This window comes from Sminthopsis crassicaudata, chromosome 4 (genome assembly GCF_048593235.1).
Source record: "Sminthopsis crassicaudata isolate SCR6 chromosome 4, ASM4859323v1, whole genome shotgun sequence".
NCBI classification, from domain to species: Eukaryota; Metazoa; Chordata; class Mammalia; order Dasyuromorphia; family Dasyuridae; genus Sminthopsis; species Sminthopsis crassicaudata.
In genome coordinates this window covers 355,268,937-355,290,296 of record NC_133620.1, presented here as the reverse complement: position 1 = coordinate 355,290,296, position 21,360 = coordinate 355,268,937, and the positions used below count along the sequence as shown (strand labels likewise).

At 50.2% G+C, this 21,360-nt stretch overlaps 1 protein-coding gene across 25 annotated transcripts in view; it reads right to left on the bottom strand.

Moving 5' to 3' along the window:
- Window positions 1-14,589, bottom strand: part of CACNA1G (calcium voltage-gated channel subunit alpha1 G) — an 86,888-nt gene extending 72,299 nt beyond the window's left edge. For 13 of the 25 annotated variants that reach the window (XM_074261765.1, XM_074261766.1, XM_074261770.1 and 10 more), the window contains exons 1-7: window positions 13,573-14,587; window positions 5,358-5,470; window positions 5,007-5,140; window positions 4,006-4,103; window positions 1,515-1,674; window positions 757-1,057; window positions 450-542 (exon numbers count right to left, since the gene is read on the bottom strand). In XM_074261765.1, the coding sequence (XP_074117866.1) occupies window positions 450-542; window positions 757-1,057; window positions 1,515-1,674; window positions 4,006-4,103; window positions 5,007-5,140; window positions 5,358-5,470; window positions 13,573-13,831 (1,158 nt within the window). In that variant the 5' untranslated portion in view covers window positions 13,832-14,587. Of the gene's footprint in view, window positions 1-449; window positions 543-756; window positions 1,058-1,514; window positions 1,675-4,005; window positions 4,104-5,006; window positions 5,141-5,357; window positions 5,471-13,572 lie in introns of all 25 variants that reach the window. The other 12 variants (XM_074261755.1, XM_074261756.1, XM_074261759.1 and 9 more) reach the window with 4 other exon arrangements.
- Between the last annotated feature and the right edge of the window lie 6,771 nt (window positions 14,590-21,360).

Here is a 21,360-nt window from a genome sequence, read left to right as displayed (position 1 = left end):
TTTCTGTATTTATCTGTCCTTTGTTTTTCTCTAGAGCAGTTCTTGACCTGGAGTCCACATACCTTCTCCCTGACCCTGCCAAAATATACATGGATAGATTTTAGGGAGTACCTCAATTTGGATAGGGAAAAACGACACCCTTATTTTCACTGACTTCTGCCTGGAAATTAACATTTCCTCCAATTATGAATGTAAGCAACACACTATTATTCTGCAAAAGAATCTATAGGCTTCATTAGACTGCCAATGGGGACACAATTCAAAAAAAGACTTTAGAAATTCTGCATTAGAGCTTGTCCTAATTTCTGGAGGTGGAAGAATTCAGGAGTGAGTCTTCCCTTCTAAGAAAGACTGTCAGCTCTCCTGCCCACTCCCATGCTTGCCCCTTCCCAGGGACTACCCAACCCCAGGACCCATGTCTTCCCATCCCCACCAAAGGAGTCACTCACAATGATAAGAAGAATGAAGTAGATGAAGTTGTAGAAGGAATGAGCATCCATCACAAAGTACATGATGTCTACCCAGCCCTCGAGCGTAATGACCTGGGGAAGATGAAGAGACCTCGGGTTATCTCTTGGGAGTTCATGCTTGTGTGGTGAGGAGCATGAGTGTGAGCCAATAGTCTGGAGTCACCTTTGGGGAGGCTATACCCACAACCCTAAGAAAAGCCCTCTGGGGTCCGAGTTCAGGGAGCATCTCAGGATCCGGCAGCCAAGTCCCCAGCTGCTTGTTCCCCACCGCCCCCGCCCCACAAACCTGGAAGATGGCAATCCAGGCATAGCCAATGTTGTCGAAGTTGATGGCTCCCTTGAAGGGGTTGTGCTCCCCAGCAGAGCAGTTGGTGTAATACTGGTTCCAGTTGACACAGGTGGTATTACTAGAGCTGTTGTAGGCTTCATAGTCAAGGCCGCAAGGAGGGCCACCGCCCCCTTCTCCTCGAAGCGTGGGAACACTTCGACAGGAGCGCATCCCATTCTCCCGGGGCTGGGAGCAGATGAAAGGGCTCTCGTCCTCATTTTCAGTCTGATAGTAGCGTTCTAAGTCCACACTCAGAGGGCTGTGGGTGGGGAGGGAGTCAGGGATAGAGTGGGAAGGGTGTCAGAGGTAAAACCCAAGATGGGGCCACAAGGGAGGAAGATATAGGGGAGGGGGTGACAGGGATAGAAGGACAAGTGAACAGGGGAATGAGAAGGTGGAGGGCAAGGAGCAGGAAGGCAGGGAAAGGGAGTAAGGGGCAGTGGGACATTAAGAATAAGGGGCAGGAAAATGGGTATGCTGGTGGATAAGGAGCATAGCAGCAAGGATAGGGGATGATGGCCCAGAGTTGTATGTGAAAGGCTATTCTAGGTAATATCCTAGGTAAAAACATCAATAAAAATTGGGGTTCTGGAAGCTAGCAGAGGCAGGGAGCGAGAATGTCCAGGGAGAAAGATGACCTCAGCCCAACCCCACAGGACTCTCCTCCTATCATCTCCCAGGTATCCTAACCAACCACACACCATCCATATACTCACATGCTGAAATTCTCTGGAAGGAAGCATCGGTTTCGAAGGAGCCCAGCCCAAAGCTGGACCCCCACAATGCCAAAGATGAAGAAGACGAAGAAACAGAGTAGAAGGACATTGCCCAACATGGGCAAGGTGTCTAGCAGCAAAGTGACCAGGATTCGCATACCTAGAAGGTGGGCAAGAGGCTGTACTGGAGGGGCAGAAATCGGGGAGGCAGCAGGGAGGCCCCAGAATTGGTGCAGTAGGTTAAGCACGCAGAGATAGAATTTAATCAAAGACTTTCTAGGCCAGCCCAATCTAGCCTGGCTTGGACTGGAGTTGGTGGCCCATTTCTTTTTCTTTTAGGGGAAGGAAGGGAACAAATATTTTGTAAGTGCCTATTGTGGATACTTGATCCTCACAACAACCTAGTAAAGCATGTACTATTATTTAGCCCTATTTTAGAATTGAGGAAACTGAGGTAGATAGTGATTAAAAGGCTTTTCCAGAGTCACACATCTAATAAGTGTCTAAGGCTGGATTTGAACTTGGGGCTACTTGACTCCAAGCTTGGTACTCTATCTACTGCGCCATCTCACCAGAACAACAGGCAAATGATTCATGATTACTTTTCACTTTGAGTTCTCTCTAGCCCCTAAAATTCCTTGTCTATTCTAAGTCCCTCTTACTGCCACCCATTCATCTTCTCCCTTTCATTCTCACTCCCCACCACTGGCTGGCTGGCTTGAAGGACTCTGAGTTGGATCAGTAGGGAAACAGCACAGAAAGCAAAGCACAATGGAGGCTTGCTGGACCACCTACTGAATCCTATACTGCCCATAACTACCCAAACCAAATGTGTTCCAATATCTCCTCTCTCCCTCTCTCCTCCCAGGTTTCAGCCCTTCATTCCCAGGATACGACCCTTCCTTGCTTTAGAATCCATCAATTTGGAGTTCTGATTCTGTAATCAGGATGAATCAATAGAGACGTAAATCTGACATTCACAGAAATTGATCTAAGATGGACATTTCCTCCCCTCTGCCCCCTCCCCCAAATCATCGAATTTTCATCTCCGACTCTCACCCACCCCATTAAAGGAAGGCTTTCCTCTGTTCCACATGCAGGTTTATGACTCAATTAGACTGCTTTTGGATACGGTCTGAATCGGCCCCGAACCTTCCTTAAATGCCTTCCTTACTGCCCAGATCGCTTTCAGAAGAGTTAGGCCTCCTGTGTTTCCCTCTTCACAAACAATTAACAGAATTGGACTAGTCATGTGACTGCAGCCAGCCTCCCCTGCACAACGTCTAACCCCCCCCCTTTCTTCACTGCCTCCCCCCTCTCCCAAATCCACCGCACAGCAGCAGAGATCAATTCTTCAGGGTTTGCATTAAGGGAATTACACTGGTGGTTAGACAGAGGCCAGTAAATCAGCCATCCGTCACTTCAGGTGGGGGTGAAAGTGGGGGATGCTACACCCAGGACGTCTGGAGCTAGTGTTAACACCAGCACAGCAGAACACCTAGAGACCCGTTTAATTTGCCCCAGAGGCACTTAATATCGAATCATCCAAAGAAACACAGGCACACACTATATGCAACACACACACACACACACACACACACACACACACACACACACACAGTCACATGCAGCTGTCATCCTCCAGACACACACCAGGACTTTGACACAACCATTCCTGCCCCACCTCCACTCCTACCCCTACACAGATGGCAAAGCCCATCTCCATACTGGTTCACCTATACAGCAGGGCTCAGGGACTATGTTGGGGGATGGATAAACTGAAGGGGGAAAGCAGTGAGTTGAGCTGCCAAGACTGTTCTGGCCCATACGCCAAAGCTTTCCCATCTCTGGTTTAATTTAGATAATGGCTCTAGTGAATGTTCCAAATGAAGTGAAGGAGGAGGAAAGAGGCCACAGGCAAAGGGGACTACCACTGGGGAAGTAAAGGAAAGTCATAGGCAAGGGGTGGGGGTGGAACTCAAGAGCAATCCAGACTGGGGATTTGCTGCTACAGCTTTGAACCTTATCTCCTTCCAATCTAATAAGAGGGAAAAGAGGGAGAGGGATAGCAGTACATCTTTTTGAGTTTGACCCAAAATCTGGAGTATTGCTCTAAGCCTTAATGAAATAAAGAACGGTCTGCTAGAGATTTCCACATTTTCTCAATACCTCCAACCCCATCTTTCCACTTCCATTGTCTGCCATCTCTGTCTCTCTTTTTCTCTGTCTCTCTTTTCTTCCCCCCCCCAAGCCTTCCACATCATCACTCCCTAAGAAATCAATTGTCATAGCCCCAGAAGCAGATTTCATACAGCCTTATTGAAAATTTTTGATTTGCCCTCAGTGGATATAAATGTACACACAATCGGTTGGTCCTGTCTTCCCTCACCTTCCTCCCTCTCCCCAGCCATGGGGGCAGGTACTTTTGGGGAGAGGGGGAGGGAGCTTATTTCATCTTCTGCCCACTTGCACCAGAGAGAGAATCACTCACTGGGAACTCGATTAATTGCTCGAAGAGGCCGTAACACTCTGACAGTCCGAACGGCAGAGAAACTGACATTCTGGAGGTCCAAGGAGTATTCAAGCATCCTGTAGGAGAAAGACCAACATTCAGGGGGACACCAAGAGACCAGAATGCTCAAGTCCACTGGAAGTATAGACAAGGGCAAAGATTAGAATTATAGCATGATAGAACTAAAAGTGACCTGAGAGTTGGCCACTTGTTTAACAGATAAGGGGAGAGAGGCACAGAGAGAGGGATTTGTCCAACTCAGCACAGCCATGGTGGTTCTGGGACCAAAATCAACCTCATCTGCTTTTTATACCAGTAATTTTTCCACTACACAAGTAGCTAGAAACAATACAAGACTCACCTCCCTTCCCCCATCCCCAAGGGATGTCCCAAAAGGGAAGTCCCGAAGCTTAGGATCCATGTAGTGAGAAGAGGTAAGACCTGGACTTTGGTTTCAATGGTGTAGAGAAGTTCTTCTATCAGTATAGGCTGACATTTCCCCTGTAATTTATAGTCTTAGAGTTTCATAGAACACTAAGAGGTTAAGTGACTTTTCCCAATGTCATATAATCAGGAGAAGTCAGAGTCAGGACTTGAATCCAAATTTTCCTGATTAGGAGGACAGCTCTCCATCTACTAAACTACACTGTTCCTTTATTATTATTATTTTTAGGACAAATATATACAGAGAGAAATTTGGAGCCCCAGGGCACGAATATGATTCTTTGGTGATATTCCCAGTGGCTAAGCCTTGCCTGTAGAAATGAGTGTGAGATGGTGCTTCCATACCATTCTCAGAGAGTATGGAAAATCACTAAGCAAAACTGAAAAAACAAGAGGGAGAAAGGGACAAGGGGTGAAGTTTACTCCAGACTTTGGGCCTGGGTATAGTATCAGGAAACAGGAAGAGCTACTCCATCAAGTGGCCTTGAACCTGGAAATCAGAAAAACAAAGAGTTTCTAGAATTCCCCTCACTCACCCTGCAATAACGATGAAAAAATCCAGCCGGTTCCAGGTGTCTCCCAAGTAACACTTCTTTCCGAAGATGCCCAAGGCAACCATCTTCACCACCATCTCCACAGCGAAGAAGGCGAAGATGAAGTCGTCAAAGGCCTGAGAGTGGGGAGGGGGCTGGGGTCAACTCTGAATGGGGAAGGGGTAGAACTGAGGAGAGGCCACAGGGTGGAGGGAGAAGAGGCCTGCTCCCGGAGGGGGCAACGGTGCTGCATCATGGGGGACTCTGAGGCACCCAGAGCAAAAATTTGGAACCTAGGTATTGACCTCCCCAAAGCCCCTGAGGCTGCTGGCCCCTTGCCCACCACTAACACACCTGCAAGATCCGGCAGCGCTGGGAGTCACAGGCGATGTCCTCACAGGGTTGAAACATGCCCAGAGTCACACAGTTCAGCAGGATAACCAGCATGCTGACCCGTTCGAACCAGGTTCGAGTAGTGGTCAAGGTTGTAACTAGCCATGAAGCGAGTTTAACTATTCCCTCCTTATAGACTACCCACCCACCCATCCACTCCTGCCCATGTATATGTGAAAGAAAAACAAACAAAACAAAACAAAAACCAAGGATGCCGTGGCTACCCTGCAGAAAGATCTGATTCGGGAAAAAACAGACCTACTACGGAGAAAACCTGCTCTGGCTGGCTGGATATCTGAGAAATGGGCTTGCGGAGATCTTCTCACTCAGCCCGCCACATTCTAGATCCAGCCCAGTTCTACCTGGGTCCTCTATGGCCCCGTGGAACCTCCCAAGGAGTGAGGAGTCACAGGTTTACAGAGCCAGACAGACTTCTGCCCTCAGGCACCGGCAGCGACCGCTCACCCAGAGTTACGCACACACTCCAACACACTCTCCTGCCCCCGCCTGACACAGGTACAGCCTGGGCTCCTGGGACCATCACGGGAGGCAGGCTCTGGAGGAATCGGGGAGTGGCCAGGTCTCACGTCCCGAGCCCTTCTCTTTGCCCTCCAAGCCCAGATGGAGGAAAGGGCTGTCCAGTAAATCTGGAGGAGGTGTCTGCAGGGATGAATAATTCCAACCCCAGAGGCGCAGAAAGCAATGTGATCCCGAACCTCACCAGCCCTTTGCTATTTGATTTAAAAGGTGAAATCTCTCTCTCCCAGAGGGACTGAGAAAGGGCTGGGTGGGGGGACATGGAATGTAGAGGCTGGGAGGAGCTAAGGAAGATAAAAAAGACCCGCAGGGAGGCGGGGTCCGAGATCAGTCCTCGGCTTTACGGAGCTGCTGCGCAGAGCGCGCCCTTGGAGGGCTAGGAGCCGGTGCCCCTACGGCAAAGGTGTGCTTAGGTGTCAGTGGTGAAGGAGGCAACCGCAACCCGCCAAGCCGGGCCGACCACCCCTCCAATCGCTGTAGTCTTAGTGCACCATAATATTGCATTCTCTCCTGTTCTAAATTCTGCATCCAGCTTAGAACCAGGCCCTCTGCCTATCCCGGTCCCTGCACTTTCTCGTCCCTTTCTTCCAGCCTTCCATCCCCAAACCTCTGGTACCTGCAGCCGCCCCTTCCCATCTAGGTCCTACAAGAATGATTTTCCAATAGTTAACTGTCTGAAGGTGGGGGGCTGGGGGGAACAGGCGGTGAAGAAAAGACGGAAAAGAGTACTGTTTCCATGGAACCATTTCTTTGAGAAAAGCCGAAGCTGGTGGATCTCTCCCCAGAGCAGGGGGTCAGCCAGAGTTCACGGGGCGGGGGAGGGGGTGCTGAGGCGTGGGGTGCAGGGTGAGCTGCCAGGCTTCCTAGAAGCTCTGGTCTCCCGACTTCCCTTCGCCCCCACGCCTCTTCAAGCTCTCCCCGGAGTCTTCTGGGAAAGAGGTCAGAACCCAAAAAAGAGCCGTTCCGCCCTTCTTTCCCTGGGACTGTCCCTTGTTCTGCCTCACCCAGGAGGTGGTCCTCCCCCGTGGCTTTCCCTAGGAGGCTGAGGGTGGAAGCAAGAATTCAAATGAAGGCTTCTAAGCTAGGAAAGAGAGTGTGGGAGTGCGTTGGGAAGCCCAACCAGGATTTACCTGAATGAGAGTGGGTGGGTGGCTCTGTTTGGAAGAGGAGCCGGATGGAACGGATAACACACACACAGTTGGCAGGATAACTCCCATAGCACTTTGCTCATGCTTCTCTCTTACAACATTGGCCATACTCTGCCTGTAGTATAATTATATGTGTTCCCGTCTCCTTTTCCCTACTAGATTTCAAACTCCTAGAGGGCAGGGATCCTGTCCTTTGTATCTCACCCCACCCCCATCCCCAAAGTGCCTTGCTTGGAATAAATTCAAGTACAAATGATTTGCTGAATGAATAAACTCCCACTTCACAATCCCCCCATCTCAAGGTTTTCCCTCTCCTCCTTATAGGGGTGATGCAGTAATTGTGTTTCCCAGGTCATGGTGGGGGTAGAATGATGGGTGGGAAGCTAAGACCATCAAAAGAGTTTCAATCAGCCCTCAGAAGCTGCTGGGCTGAGAGAAGGATGCTTCTGGGTAATTGGGACAGTGGATTCATCTCTAGCTTGAGCCAGAAGGGGCTCACCATTTAGGAAACTACAAGAAACAATGTGGGGCACCAGATTCTTGAAGAAGAGGGTGATTGTGGGAAGATGACGATCTCTCACCCTCCAACATGAAGGGATGAGAGAGAAGGAGTTTAGTGAGATCCATGTGGATCTCACTTAGAGATCCAATGATCTCTAAGGTTCCTTTTAGCTCTAAATGTAAAATCTTATGAATACTAACACACATATCACATTTCCGTGGTGTAAATATTCCCCAGGGAGGCATAAGTAAGAAGAAGCAAGAACAGTGTCTGTCTTGTCTGTCCTCCATAGCGCTCCCCTTCTCCTCCCCAAAATTCTGAGGCAGGGGTCTGACATCTTGACTAAAGGTAACGCCTCCCCATTCCTTCAACTATACACAGAACATAGAATATTAGGCTTCACTTTGCCTCTTCATTTGACAGATGACGAAAATGAGGTCAAAAAAAAAAAAAAAATGACCCGCTTAAGATTATTCATCTAGGGAAATACCTTCTAAAGTATCTCCTGAGGCCTGACCAGAAAGCTTCTATCCCTTTGTTTCTTCCTTCTCTATCTGACTAACTCCAAAGTCACAGAGGTGAGCAGGAAAGAAACGGAAGTACAGGGAAATTGGAGATGGAATATGCTGTGTGGTCCCCAGGCCAGTGTAACCACTGACTGGACTAAATCCAGCAGTGCTAGGCTACCAGTTGGGTATCCTTCTTCCCCCCATCTCAGGGTGGGGCTCATTTCCATGGGAATAGAGCTCCATGTCACTCTGTGATGTTCCTTTTGTTGCCATAGCAATAGTAGGATGTGTCATTAGGTTGGTGTTGATTTGTTGCCATGGTAATTGAGGTGACCCCCTTCCCCTAAGGCTGCTCTTCCATTCTCTAGTGGGGAAGGGAAAATAGGATGAGGGGAGGAAACACAGGTTACTAGGTGGGGAAGGGGGAGAAACCATGTGATATATCCTATGGCAACCAAGGGAACAGGGGACACTGGTTGCCATAGTGACTGGGAGAGACCTGTGCAATCACGTGGCTACTGTTGCTATGGTGACTCTCCGGGCTGGAGTGGCTCTGAAAGGAGGGGGGAAGGGAACCGGAGGAGCTCTCTTCCTCACACCATAGGTCCAGCCCCCTCCTCCCACAATCTAAAGGAAGAAAGCAAAGGCAGAAGAAACACTTCAATTCCATCCTCCTTTCCTGGGAGAGCCTTCTCACAGGGTATTTGAAGTCATCCTAAATAACCTTCCCTGGCCCAGCCCATAGGGGAAAAGGGTGAGAACTGGACATGAGAGGGTTCTAGCAACTTCAATCATCTCATGGGCACAAAGGGTCCCCAACCTCATTAAAAGGAAGAAGAATCCACATTAGCGAGCACAGGACTTTAGGGTGGGCAGGAAGAGAAGCCTCTCCCAGCTGAGGTTGGAAAGGTCCAAGGCCCTATGGGAGCCCCCCCCCATCATAAACACACACACACTGCTTGTGCCTTTCTCTCCTCTCCAGTGTGTGGGTGTGCAGGGAGAGAGATTTCTAGCTGAACTGGAAAAAAAATGCCGAGAAAGACAGCAAGACAGCTAGCTCCACCCAGAGACATGGATACAGAGACCGAGAGACAGCGGGCCTACTGGAATCTCTGGGAGGGAAAGGGGGCCAGAAATCCTATTCAAGTGTCTATGACTGTATGTGCGTGCATATGCGTGTGTGTGTGAGAGAGATGGTTTATGCTTGTATGTGTGCAAGCATATCTGTGTGTGTGTGTGTGTGTGTGTGTGTGTGAGTGGTTGTGTCTGTCGCCATCCTGGCTGAGGCTGACAGGGTGGGGTGAAGAGCTGGAGCCTGAGCAGCTGGAGGGGTGTGGGGAGGGGGGAATCCTAGGATTGGCTCCAACTGGGGCCATGAGGAAGAGTAGCTGGGGGAGTCCCCAACAGTGGGAAGGGGAGGGGAAAGGGGTGTCTTTAAGGCAAGAAGTCTATGGCAGATTTGAGGTAGGAAATCTATTTTACTCCTTCTTTGTGTACCCTTTCCCTGGCTTCTCAGATACCTTGAACCTTCCCCCAGCACCCCAAGTCTTTCTCTTATACACCACCCCCTGGAGAGTCCATGGACCTGAGAGGTGGCTATCAAGAGATGAGATAGAAAGTCCTCAACTCCCCAGTTTCTTTTGGGGGGGGGTCAGGACAAAGATTAGGGTAATATGACATTCTGTAAAGTCTTACTTTTCCCATCCTAGGCCCTGGTGAGAAAGAGACAGGTAAGGCAGGAAATCCAAGACCCTCCAAGGGGAAAAAAATCCATAGCTCCGTTGCCCTCCCCCTCCCACCAGACACACACTCAGACACGCACAATGACGCACAGTCACACACTCACACTCACTTCTGGAAGTCATTAGGGCTCCTGCCGCTCAGGCCTCCTCCTCCTGGCAGGCTCCCCACTCCCCCCTCCAGCCCTGCTCTCCCACTCCCCCTCCCTGGATCCCAAATGCCAGCCTATGATTTCTAAATGAGAAAAAGCTGTGCTGGGCTCTGAGCTTGGAGGAACTCCTACACAAACTTCCAGATGTGACATAACAGCCAGGAGAGGGAATGCTCAGGATCTCCTTTGATTGGGGGGGGGGGAGAGAGAATCAGGGAGGAACACAAGGAGGCAAAACACACTCAACTGAAAAGTACACATCAGTGAAGAAAAAACAGGAACCTGTGCCTGGAGGGGTGGGCATTCAATGGGAATAGGGGAAAAATTCCTTCTGACTCCATGTTGGTTACCCCACACACACACACATATAATGCCAGCCCCCATCCCTTATTGCCTTTCCTCACCCCACCCCCTACAGCCCAGATGGGGCTTTGGGCAGGTTTCTTCTCCAGGAAACAAGGCCTCTTTGGGGGGTTGGCGGGCGGGATGAGGGAGTAGTAAAGAGTGGCAGGCGGAGAAGGGGTCTGGCTCTCTTCTTAGTTTGAAGTGGGGAAAGTAGAGAGTTTGGGGCAGGGTAGGAGGCATAAATGAGTGCTACAGGGCTGGATGAGATTCTAGTAGAGTAAGAAGGACGAAGAAAACAGAGGACAGAAATTCGATTCAGTATCTCTGACAAATATAAAAGGCACATTTTCCTCAAACCTTAAGTTGTGGGGTATGCCGTGTGTGTGTGTGTGTGTGTGTGTGTGTGTGTGTGTGTGTGTGTGTGTGTGTGTGTGTGTGAGAGAGAGAGAGAGAGAGAGAGAGAGAGAGAGAGAGAGAGAGAGAGAGAGAGAGAGAGAGAGAGAGAGAAAGAGGGGATGGGGGAGGTCTAGGCAGCATTGGTTCTAGCTTCCCTTTACCTTCCAGGCCTGACATCTCACTAGCCACAATTTTTTCCAAGAGATGCTCCTTTCCCAGCCTTCCAGAAACAGGCTGGAGACTAGGCAGAACTCTACATCTGAAACAGCTTCTACTTCTCACCACTCATTCTGACCTTCTCTTTCCCTAGTCCCTACCCCAAAGATATCCAGTGTGAAAACTGGTAAATTAGGCTTTTCTCCCCTCACCCCATGGATTGTGTGTACAAGCATGCAATAAAGTATGGTGGGGATAAAAGGATATAGGGCAAGTAGAAACAACCCTCCCCCCTCCAAAAAAACCCCCACCAAATTTCTAAGAGCTTGATTTACGGAATAAGTTGGGAGGAGTGAACAAAAAAAAGTATTTTTTGTTCTTTGTATTGCCCCTGTAGCAAAGGTGAGAGGAGCTGCATTTTTTCCCATTCATGGCTTATGGGGGCTCACTAGCTCAAGATCCATTTCCCTTGAATGTGTGTGGTGGGGGAAAGCTAAGGAGAATCGTGAGTGCATTTATCTCCCTTCCTTAATCCATTTGAAGGGAAGAAACTGATTCGTAAAAAGATGGGCAGGAATGGGGACCCCAGAAAACCCAAATCTAAATAGTCATCCAAATCTTAGTATATTAATACACACACATACACACACACACACACACACACACACACACACACACACACACCCTTCCAATTTCTCTTATTCTGGGGTTTGAAAAAGAAGTAGAAAGAAGATACAACCCAGGAGGTACTCATAACTGCAGAGCAGATTAGGTGAGGTGCCTGTGGGTTCATGTGAGTTAGGTGGATGTTAGTGCCATCAGAGTTTAAGGGGGGAAAGAAGATTGGGGTAGGGAACCTAGGTCCCCAGTTCTGCGTAGAAGAGCAAGGAAAGAGCAGGGAGAGTGGGATTCTGGGAACTGTGGGAGCTTAACTGCAGAGGGGAGAAGGGTGGTCTGGAAACACATTCCTTCCCCCCTCTTCTCTCACAGCCCCAGGGATTGGAAATAGGCAACAAGAATCTGAAAAAGAGAAAAGAAGGGATTAGGTTACCCCAGATTCCAAGATCCCAAAGAAGCCCCTGAGGCGTGAACAAAGAGAAGCAGTTAAGACATACCATATCTCAGAGAGCTCCCCCCCAAAAAAATCCAACGACATCAACCACCAAAAAAATTACCAACCCAAAAACCCCAACACAAAACCACACATACACACACACACACACACACACACACACACACACACACACACACACACACACCAAAAACCAGGTCCTATTCCAGAGAGGTGCTTTGTGCCTGAATATGAGCAGAAGGCAGAGAGGGAAGAAAGGAGCAGAGGGGGAAGAGGGGAGGAGGGGGGGGAGGGAGGAGAGGGACAGGGTTTCTCTGGGGAAGCCGATCTAGTTATTGGGAGAGGGAAGGGAGCCCCCCCAATGATGGAGATTAAATTTAAGGGGATGATGATTCTTCTCTACTTTGGGGTGGAAGCTCCTTAACCAGATCGGCGAGCCAGACGTGGAGAAGGGCCAACTTAAATCTCATCTAAGGAGGGGAAGGGGAGACGGAAAACCACACTCATGCCCTCAATCTCTATAACCCTCATTTTTAGGGAGTTGATCATATTCTCCCTTACTGAAGCTTTCATTGAAAGAAAGAAATGAGGGAACAGTTCCCATTTGCGTATTGGGAGTGGGGGTTCTGACTAGCTCGATCCTTCCCTCTCTACAGAGCAGTTCCCGCAACTATCCCCCCCCCCCCCCCAACCACACACACACACCCGACCGCTGGAAGTCCAATTCAAACTCTTCAAATTTAAGCATCCCCACACCCTGAAATAAGGAAAAGAGAGGCGGGTAACTTCAGGGTGCTCAGATTTAGTCTCCAAGTCGTTTCAGTTCCCGCCAGGGGCTCAGCTCTAGCTTTGGGGGCACAACGGCCCCCCTCCCATCCCCGCACATCTTGTTCTCATTCTCAGCCCCTGACATCAGCCGCCGCCGGAATCTCCTTGTTGTGCCTCCAGCCCGCTGCGGGGGAGTGAGGGGTGGGGGTTATTGGAGGTGCTTAGAAAACCCCCCCCAAACAGCTCCTGTTTGGTCAGGAAAACCTCAGTCAGGGTCGAAGTGGGGAGAACGAACCCCAGAGACTGTAGCAAACTTTGAAGTGGGGGGAGAGATGGCAAGAAAGGAAGAACAGATCACAGCTCCCCCTCCCCCATTCCTTGCTTCTCTGCTCGCTCTCCCCCCTTTCAACTTGGGAAAGCAAATCCAGCCCCTATCGGCCAGGGAAATCAATAGCTTCTGCATTTCCCCACATCTGGAGGGCAATGATCTCCTCCTCACCCCTCCCCATATCTGGAGAGCATCCAGCTGCTGAATGGTCGGCGCACGTTCCTCCCTAGCCCCCTCCTCCCGCCCAAGTCTCCCCCTCTTTAGTAGTTCAGCTCCGATTTTCACCCCACTAGAAGGGTGATGATGGCTGTCTCTCCTCTGATGTCCTGGCCTTACCTGGCTCTCCCCTCCCCCTTTACTTTAACAGTCCCCCCCTCCCCTTCACCAATTCTGTCTTACCTCCAATTTCACCTGTCTTCCCTTCTCCTGTGATTCGTTCCCCTCCCAAACCAAGCTGTTTCCCTCCCTGCTTGCTTACCTGTCCCATCCACCCATTTCCCCGCTGTGGCCCCCATTAGGATATGGGTTACAGACCAGGCGGAGACACCAGCTCCTGGGTCGACTCTCCTGGCTCAGGTAGAAGAAAACCACCGGGGCGAGCGCAGGGTAGGGCAGTCCCTCCGGCTCCGAGTCCGTACTGCCTGGGTCTTTGTCTCCTGGCCCCGGCCCGGGTCCCGGCCCAGATCCAGACAGGCCCCCAGCTCCTGACAGGTCGTTGAGCTGCACCAAGGTCTTGGACTGCCCGAACTCTTCGGCATTGGCTCCATCTTCCTCTTCGTCCATCCTCCCGCCAGCCTGAGCCCCAGGTCTGGAGCGGGGCAAGCGGTACCCCCTGCTGGGGGGGGTCCTCACAGAACCGGAGGACCCCGGGGAGGACGCATCCGGGGGGCTCTAGGGCGGAGGCTCTGCCCCCGGGCTGGCCAGTTCAGCCCGATTCCTGCCGCCCCCAGGGGCATGCTGCCCGCCGGGGGCCCTGAATCCGCGGTCGCGCTCCCGGCCCTCGGCGGGCCCCTCCTGGCCGGGTCCCCGCTTCCCCTCGGCCTCGGCTTTCCCACCCGCCCCCCTGCCGGCTCCTCCTCACTTTGTTAAGGCTTCTTTGCTTCGGGTCCAGGTGCTGGGCGCCCGACTCCGCGACCACCTCACTGCAGCAGTAGGGAGTGTGGAAGAGCAGGGGAAGACTGCCTTAGGTCTAGGGGCCTCAGAGGGGGGCGCCCCTCTTCCCTGGAGCCACCAGGGCAGAGTCTAAGCAGTCAGCATCACCCCGGCGGGTTGCCAGTTGTGGTGTCGGTGGGGAAAAGGGAAGGAGGACTCTCCTGGGGTGGGGGGGTTTGGGGGGAGCGAGGAGAGGTTCCTTTCTCCTCCCCCCACAAGCTTAGCAGTCCGGGTGGGGCGGAGAGATAGTAGGGGGCCGTCCTGGGCAGGGCCGGGGGCGGAGATGCGGCTGCTGCAGCTTTCGCCGCCGCTGCCACTGCCGCTGCTGCTTCTGCCGCCGCCGCCGCCACCGCCGCTGCCGTTGCCGGCGCCGCTGCCTCCCTGCTCGGACCAGAGCCTGGAGCTAAAGCTTTGAGCCCAGCGCACAGCACAGCTGGATCCCTCACTCCAACTTCAAGCCCCGGGCCCCGCCCCTCCGAAGCCATTCTCTCGGCCAATCCAAGCGTGCCGCCGGCCTCACGCCGCCTTCTTATTGGTCAGAAGCTGAGGCAGGCGGACAGGAGGCGGGGAAGGGGGTGGTGGTGGTGGGAAAGAACCACAGCTGGAATCCGGTTCCAGCCCGGACGCCTGGGGCCGCCCTTTCTCTCCCCCTCCCCCCCCCCAGCCCCTCTGGAATGTGAAAAGCCAATCATGGTGCCACAGTGGTCGAACCCCTTTTCCTATTGGCTCCTGGGGTCTTGAGGACTCCCTTGTAGGGAGCCTCTAAGGAATTTAGGGGGCTTGCCCCTGGGTCTCCCTGTTCCTTTGCTCTTGGACCCTTAAGACCTTTTGTGGCTCTATGTCCATGGCTTCCCGACCCCCCCAAATTGAACTAGGGCTAGGGAAAGAACTGCAGCCTAAGAAATGAGAGAGGGAGACTGAGGGTTTAGTCAGTCCAGGGGACCCGGAGGTGAGAGTAGAGGGCGGAGCTCGGGGTTTCCGAAGGGGCGGCCCAGGAGGGCCCGACAAGAAAACCTGGACTTTGTTTTTTAAAGTGCCAACCCCAAGACCTGGTTACACCGAGCTAGAGGATGGAGAGGGAAGACGGTTAGGTGGAGCCTAATACAGGAGCAAGGCCTGGGGGTGGGGCCTTTATTGACCAAAGGGTTTAGGCAGTCCTGAGGCTTGAGGGCGGGGCTTGTGTTGAATTGGGGCGTGCGGTTTGGGGTGGTGCGGTGGGCTAGAGAAAGGAAAAACAGCCTGGCCGGGACCCGGGAGGTGGGTGTTACCTTCTCTGTCCTCCTGGGGAAATCTCCAGCCAGCCTTTCTATATTTGCTCCTGACCATGACCTTGTGTCCCCTCCTCTAATACCGTCTTTTAAAATATATAGGCAGAAGCCGCTTCTGAGCCGTTCGTACCGCCACAGTACTCCCTTAGGACAACTGCGCTGGCCGTGACAGGATGGGTCTCGGTCGGTGAGGGACCTTACGTTACAAAGGGAGCGTTTTTTTTTTTTTTTTTTTGTTTTTTGTTTTGTTTTGTTTTGTTTTATCTAGAGTGGGGAACTAACCCTGAACTGGTTTGAAGGACTTCAGCACCCAGGAGATAAGACGGAGGCCTTCTTGGGCCCCTGGAAAGTAAGATGATGGAATGCGATTCGAGGCAGGGGATTTCAGGGCGCTTGTTATTGGTGAACATGTGTCAATGTTCTGGGAGAAAACTAGAGATCTGGAGTCAAGGCCAGCTTCTGGAAGTAAAGTATCCTTCCACTCCCCCTGCCCTCTCAAGACGATCACCGTGCCTCAGTTTAGAGTGGGGACAAAACGAGAGGAGGAAATGTGGAAAGGGGAGTCTTGGGAGTGTGCCAAGATTGGACAGTTCTTGGTTCCTTCACGAAAAGCCAGAAAGAAATAGAATTGGGAGTAACAAAATGGAGCCTAGCCTGCCCGAGCAGGAGTCCAAATGCCGGCGGCTCCAACTCGGCCACCGCTCCGACGAGGTCTCCTTTTCCTCCTCTAACCCTACACCGCGTTTAGCCGTACCCTACTACCAGCACCCTGGACAGGGGGCGGGGCGAGTAAAAGCCCCCTTGTTTGTCGTTCATATCCTATTCTTCCCCCAGCCTCTTTACCGAGTTGCTCCCCCCACAACTCATTCGATTCCAGCCTCCTCCCGCAGAAAGATATCGAGATTACGGAGGGAAATGTGTTACGATTGCAGCATGTTGGGAATTGAGGGTTAGACACTGAGAAGCACTTTGTGAACATCAAGGGGGAAGAGCAAGGTACCAGAGAGGTACCTCTTCCTCCCTAGCCATGCCTAGGAGAAAGGCAACATCGGGAGGCCGAGGGAGGGAGCGCATGACCTCAGGCGTCCCCAGGGATTCTCCTGTATGTCTGTCTGTAGCTGCGACACCGGGACAGAAAACCGACTCTGGCATCCAGCGCTCGGGGTCGTGTCCGGGGAGAGGTTTCAGCTCCCGCAAGGGGTGGGGTTGGGGGGGCAGGGTGCTGAGCGGAGGACAGGGCGTCTGCGCTGTCGGCTCCCCAGTTGCCCTTCCGCAGAAATCTGGCTCTACCGAAGTATGCAAACGAGGACGGACTCATTTAAACTTAATGCTAATGAGCAGATCCCCAGTCTCTCCCTCTCTCCCAGGCTGAGAGAGAGCAGCTGCTTAGCTTTCAGAGGGCCCGGGTGTCTTAAACTCAACCTGGCGCTGGGGGTGGGCGGAGGATGTCATCTTTTATGGGGATGATTATTTCTGATTTAGGAGACGAAGCTGACACCTTTCCTTTTAGAGCAGCAGCGCCCGGGGGAGGGTAACTTCGGCCGCTAGCTTCCTCCCTCCCTTCCTCCTTCCCTCCCTTCCTCCTTCCCTCCCTCCCCTTTTCGGTCTCTGCCTCCCTCCTTCCCTCCTGCATCGGTCGCCGCTTCCGCCCTGCGCCCCGATTCTCAGCAGCTCCCTGGGTAGGTAGGCCTGTCTCTGGGGGACCGGGTGGGGTGGGGGACACCATGAGGAGGAGAAATGGGGAGATCGGGTACAGACGTGACCTAGTCAATGAAAAGCGCCTTGGCCTGGAGAACACTTGGCTAGTATTCTCCCCCCCTAAATCATTCTATTGACCTACTCCCCTTCTCCGATTTACCAACCTTACCAACCAGTCCCTAGGTGCCAAGCCCTGTGCCCGGCTGAGGCAGAAAGAGATAGGATGACTAAGACCATCAAGTGCAACCCCTAATTTAACAAAAAGGGGCTAAGTCCTAGACTCTTAAGATTCATAAATAGAGCTGGAAGCTCCAAGATTTATGTTAATCCCTCCTTTTACAAATGAGGAAACTGACCCCTAGAAAGGCTCCGATTTGCTCATGGAGATTTTCCAACCTCTCATGGAAATCTGACAGGAATCTTTACCTGCTTTTAAAGAGCTCCAGAGGGGTAGAATTTTCTGGAAATTTCTAGTCACAATTCACCCTCTTCTTTCCCATCATTATCATGAGTCCTTGCTGCATAGTTCACCGCTAATCTTAAAACAAAACTGGAAGGGAAAAGCTTGGTTAGTGAACTCCAGTTGGTACTATCTGGACATGTATCTTGCTTCCCCAGCCTTCAATGTGTGGAAGCGTGTTGTCCCTCTTCTCCCTTGCTCCATGGAACGTCCTCTGAAATACCTGTTCAATATCTGTTATTGATCATTTAGGACATTATCTCCTGACACTTGACCATTCATACTCCAGTAAATGACAAGTCTCAAGACTTTAAATTTCTCTGTAGATTCAGCTCCAACTCTTCAAAAAAAGTATTTTAGGGGCTGGTGGGCTTCATGAAATGGAAGGTGAAAGCAGAGTTGGAGTACGCAGTTTCCCCAAAGCTTTTGAGTTGATGGAACTGATTTGTGCTCAAATCTATTTGAAACCTGAATTGACATGCTAAAGATTCATGAGCAATACTTGTCTCCTCTTCTGTAACCCATCTTATACAGCACAATCAGATTAATTTTTCAAATGCCTCTGATCACATCATGGCCTTACTCAAAACTCTTCAATAGCTTTCCATTGTCTACTGAATAAATTTCAGATTCTTTGGCCTCCACAGACTGGCTTCAACTTACTTTTCCAGACTTACTTCCTCCATATGTCCTTTACTACACGATGTTCCAGCCATGTCCAGTCTCCATACCCCATGCAATGCTATACTTTCTCCTTTGTTTCCTGTCTTTGCTTAAATTGTCCCCTACATCTTGAATATCCTTTATTATCTCTTCCTGTTGTAATCTTGTAGAAATACTATAGCAAGTGCAAAGTTGATAACATTTCATATGAGCACAGTTTGTGCTAAGGAAGAGAACACAATGAAAAGGAAAGACATTTAAAAGCAGGTGGTGAAGGGTGCCAAATTGTGTCTCTTTTTTCTGAGGCTTTAGAAGAACTTCTCCCAAAATTCCACTTGTCCCCACGGTCTGTATCCTGGGGGACTCAGAGGGCATTCACTAGAGTAGTGCCAAACAGAACTCCATATGGCAGGTGTGTGAGACATACACTAGATATATACTTTCCCTGCTTGTGTTGTCTATGCCCATTTCCCTGCTGGAGACCTCCTTTCAGTTATCCTTCTGCATTTCCTGGCAACATGGAATAGGCTCTGGCCAGAAAGGGAATAGCTGACCATGTTGGCCAGAACCCTAATCCCCTCCAGATGGGCTCAGTGGTCAGCACCATGGGCCCAGATGTCCAGGCAGAACAATGACATACCCCCAACTCCAGGAACTGTGTTATCTTCACCTATATTCTCTCCAGGGATAGCCCTGCCTTCTTTTTGCTTTCTTAGTTGGTCGCTTAAGATATCTATTTCTCCTTTTAACTTAGCTAGCTCTCCTCTTATCAGTTCCCACTCCCTATTTGTGCCATCTCCCTTTTTCCTGACAACAGAGGGCCTCTGAAGTTCAAAGTGAATTGAAAAGAGGTTTGATGGGGCAATCAGATAAATGGGAGAGGCTGATCATAAATCAAGCAATAGAGAATCTAAGCTACAGCTGCCCCCAACCAGCTACTTAACTGCCTTCTCCTCCAAAACTCCCTCCTACTACGTCCCATCTGGAGATCCCTGGTATTATGCACTTAGCTCCCTAATTCCTGTCCCCTCTGGCTATCAATCCTGTACTGTTTACAGGGAATACTTGATCTCTGAGGATCTTTCTATGTCCAATCTATGTGATTCTCCTTTTTCTTGTCTGATGGGGAAAGGGAGAGGAGCAGAGAAGATTGAAAAGGAGAGAAAAAAGGGAAGAGGAGAAAGGGAAGAATGGGAGGGAATAAGTTACATCATGTTCAGAAATCATAAGAATCACAAAACTTGGTAATATTCTAGAGATAATTTGGCCAAAGCTTCTCACTTTACATATGTAATCTAGAGAGCTTATGTGATACTCAGCAAAAAATGTGGCTGCCATTCAAAACCAGGTCTTAGACTTCAAAGTAAATGTTTTTCCTACTGGGCCACATGGATACTGTTTCCTGGTTTCTCTCTTTTCTCCCTATGGGTCATTTATTACTTATTCCTAATTCCCAGGAAGGGTTTTAGTGGAATACCTGGGATTGGGGGACTTAATAGTCATCACCTAGCTCAACCCCTTCGTTTTAAAAGAAAAATGAGGGATGCCCAGAACAGTAAAGTGACCTCCAAGGTCACACTGGGATTTGAACCCAAGTCTTATAATTTGTAGAACTCTGTTTTTCATCATGATGTGGAGCCCAGTGAAAAGTAACTGGAGACTGAGTGAGGAAGGGGCATCAAAGAAAGACCAGACCTGCTCACTACTAGAAAGATGGACAACAAACTACAAGAATTATGGACTCACACTGAAGCAGGAGACTAGACACCAGAAGAGGTCTTCTTAAATATGAAATATTAGATCAGATCAGAATGGAGTTTGAGAATGAAAAGATGGAGCTGAGCTAGGTGAAGACAAATTAGATAAGCTCTATATCCTGTTGGCCATGTCAGGGTAGAAGAAAAGCTTTGGGGAAAGAAGCAAGTTGGTTGCTGAGCTCATTAAGATTCCTTCTTTCCAGCGGCTTGAAAGGATTTGGACACTTCCCATAATGCACCAAGCCATATGCAAATGAGGTTGTCATTCAGTTTTTAAAAATAAAGGGTTCTATAGGGATCTTATTCTTCCCCTCTCCCCAATTCATCCAACTACAAAGAAATGGGAGGTTACACACAGATTACCTTCTTAAACCCCTCACTGAAGGCTTATAGGCCCTTTTCTTGAATAAAAGCCAAACATCCCTTGTCTACACTCAGGGCCCTTTGCCTCTCCCCACTCCAGTTCCTAAGACAATGGTTATTAAAGCCTTGGGTCAGAAAGAGGAGAATATGTTGGAAATTCTACCTTCTTGAGTCTCCAAAGTACAGAATGAAGGAAGGAGGAGGGAAAGGATTTGCTGAAAGGATAACAGATGGAGTTCCCCAGAGCTATACATCCCTTTGTCCTTTCCCTTTCCTCTCATTCTATGCCAGGTGGTCTTTTCCCCTCTCCCACCCTCTAACCACCCTCACTTCAAAGCCAAGACTCCACTCATGAGAGAGTAATCCAAGGATGAAAAGGAGAGAAACTCTGCTCGAATGGGGAGATGATTAAGATCATTCCCATTCAAGGATCTTTCTCTATCCCTAGTCTGCTCTAATATGAAATTGAAACAGAACAAGTCTGTCTTTTCTTCTTCCTTCCCAGCCTGAGATTCTACCAGCCTTGGTGGTGGCGATGATAGTGGTAGGAGGAAGATTGAAAGGGAGAAATATTTTCCATTAACCCCTCCCTTTCTGGACTTCTCGGTCAGAGGATTGCAGCTTTGAAGCTGAAAGGGAGGCTATTTAGTCCAATCTCTGTTTTACAAATGAGAGAAAAGTAGTTGAAAGGTTAAGGGACTTCTCTGAGAACATGCAGGTAAGTGATGAAGATTTAAACACATGTCTTCCAGTGTGTGTTCCATGCATTGTACCATAGTATCAAAGCTGTGTCATCCTTTTAGAGTTGTCAGACCTCATTTCAATCTTCATCCTGTCTGTACTGATTTTCTCATCCTCCCTGGAATGCACTTGGTTTTGTCCACCCAGCCTTTCTTTCCCCCAACTTGTAGAAAGGAAAGAAGCAACTCTGATCTTTTTCTACTTGGCCTT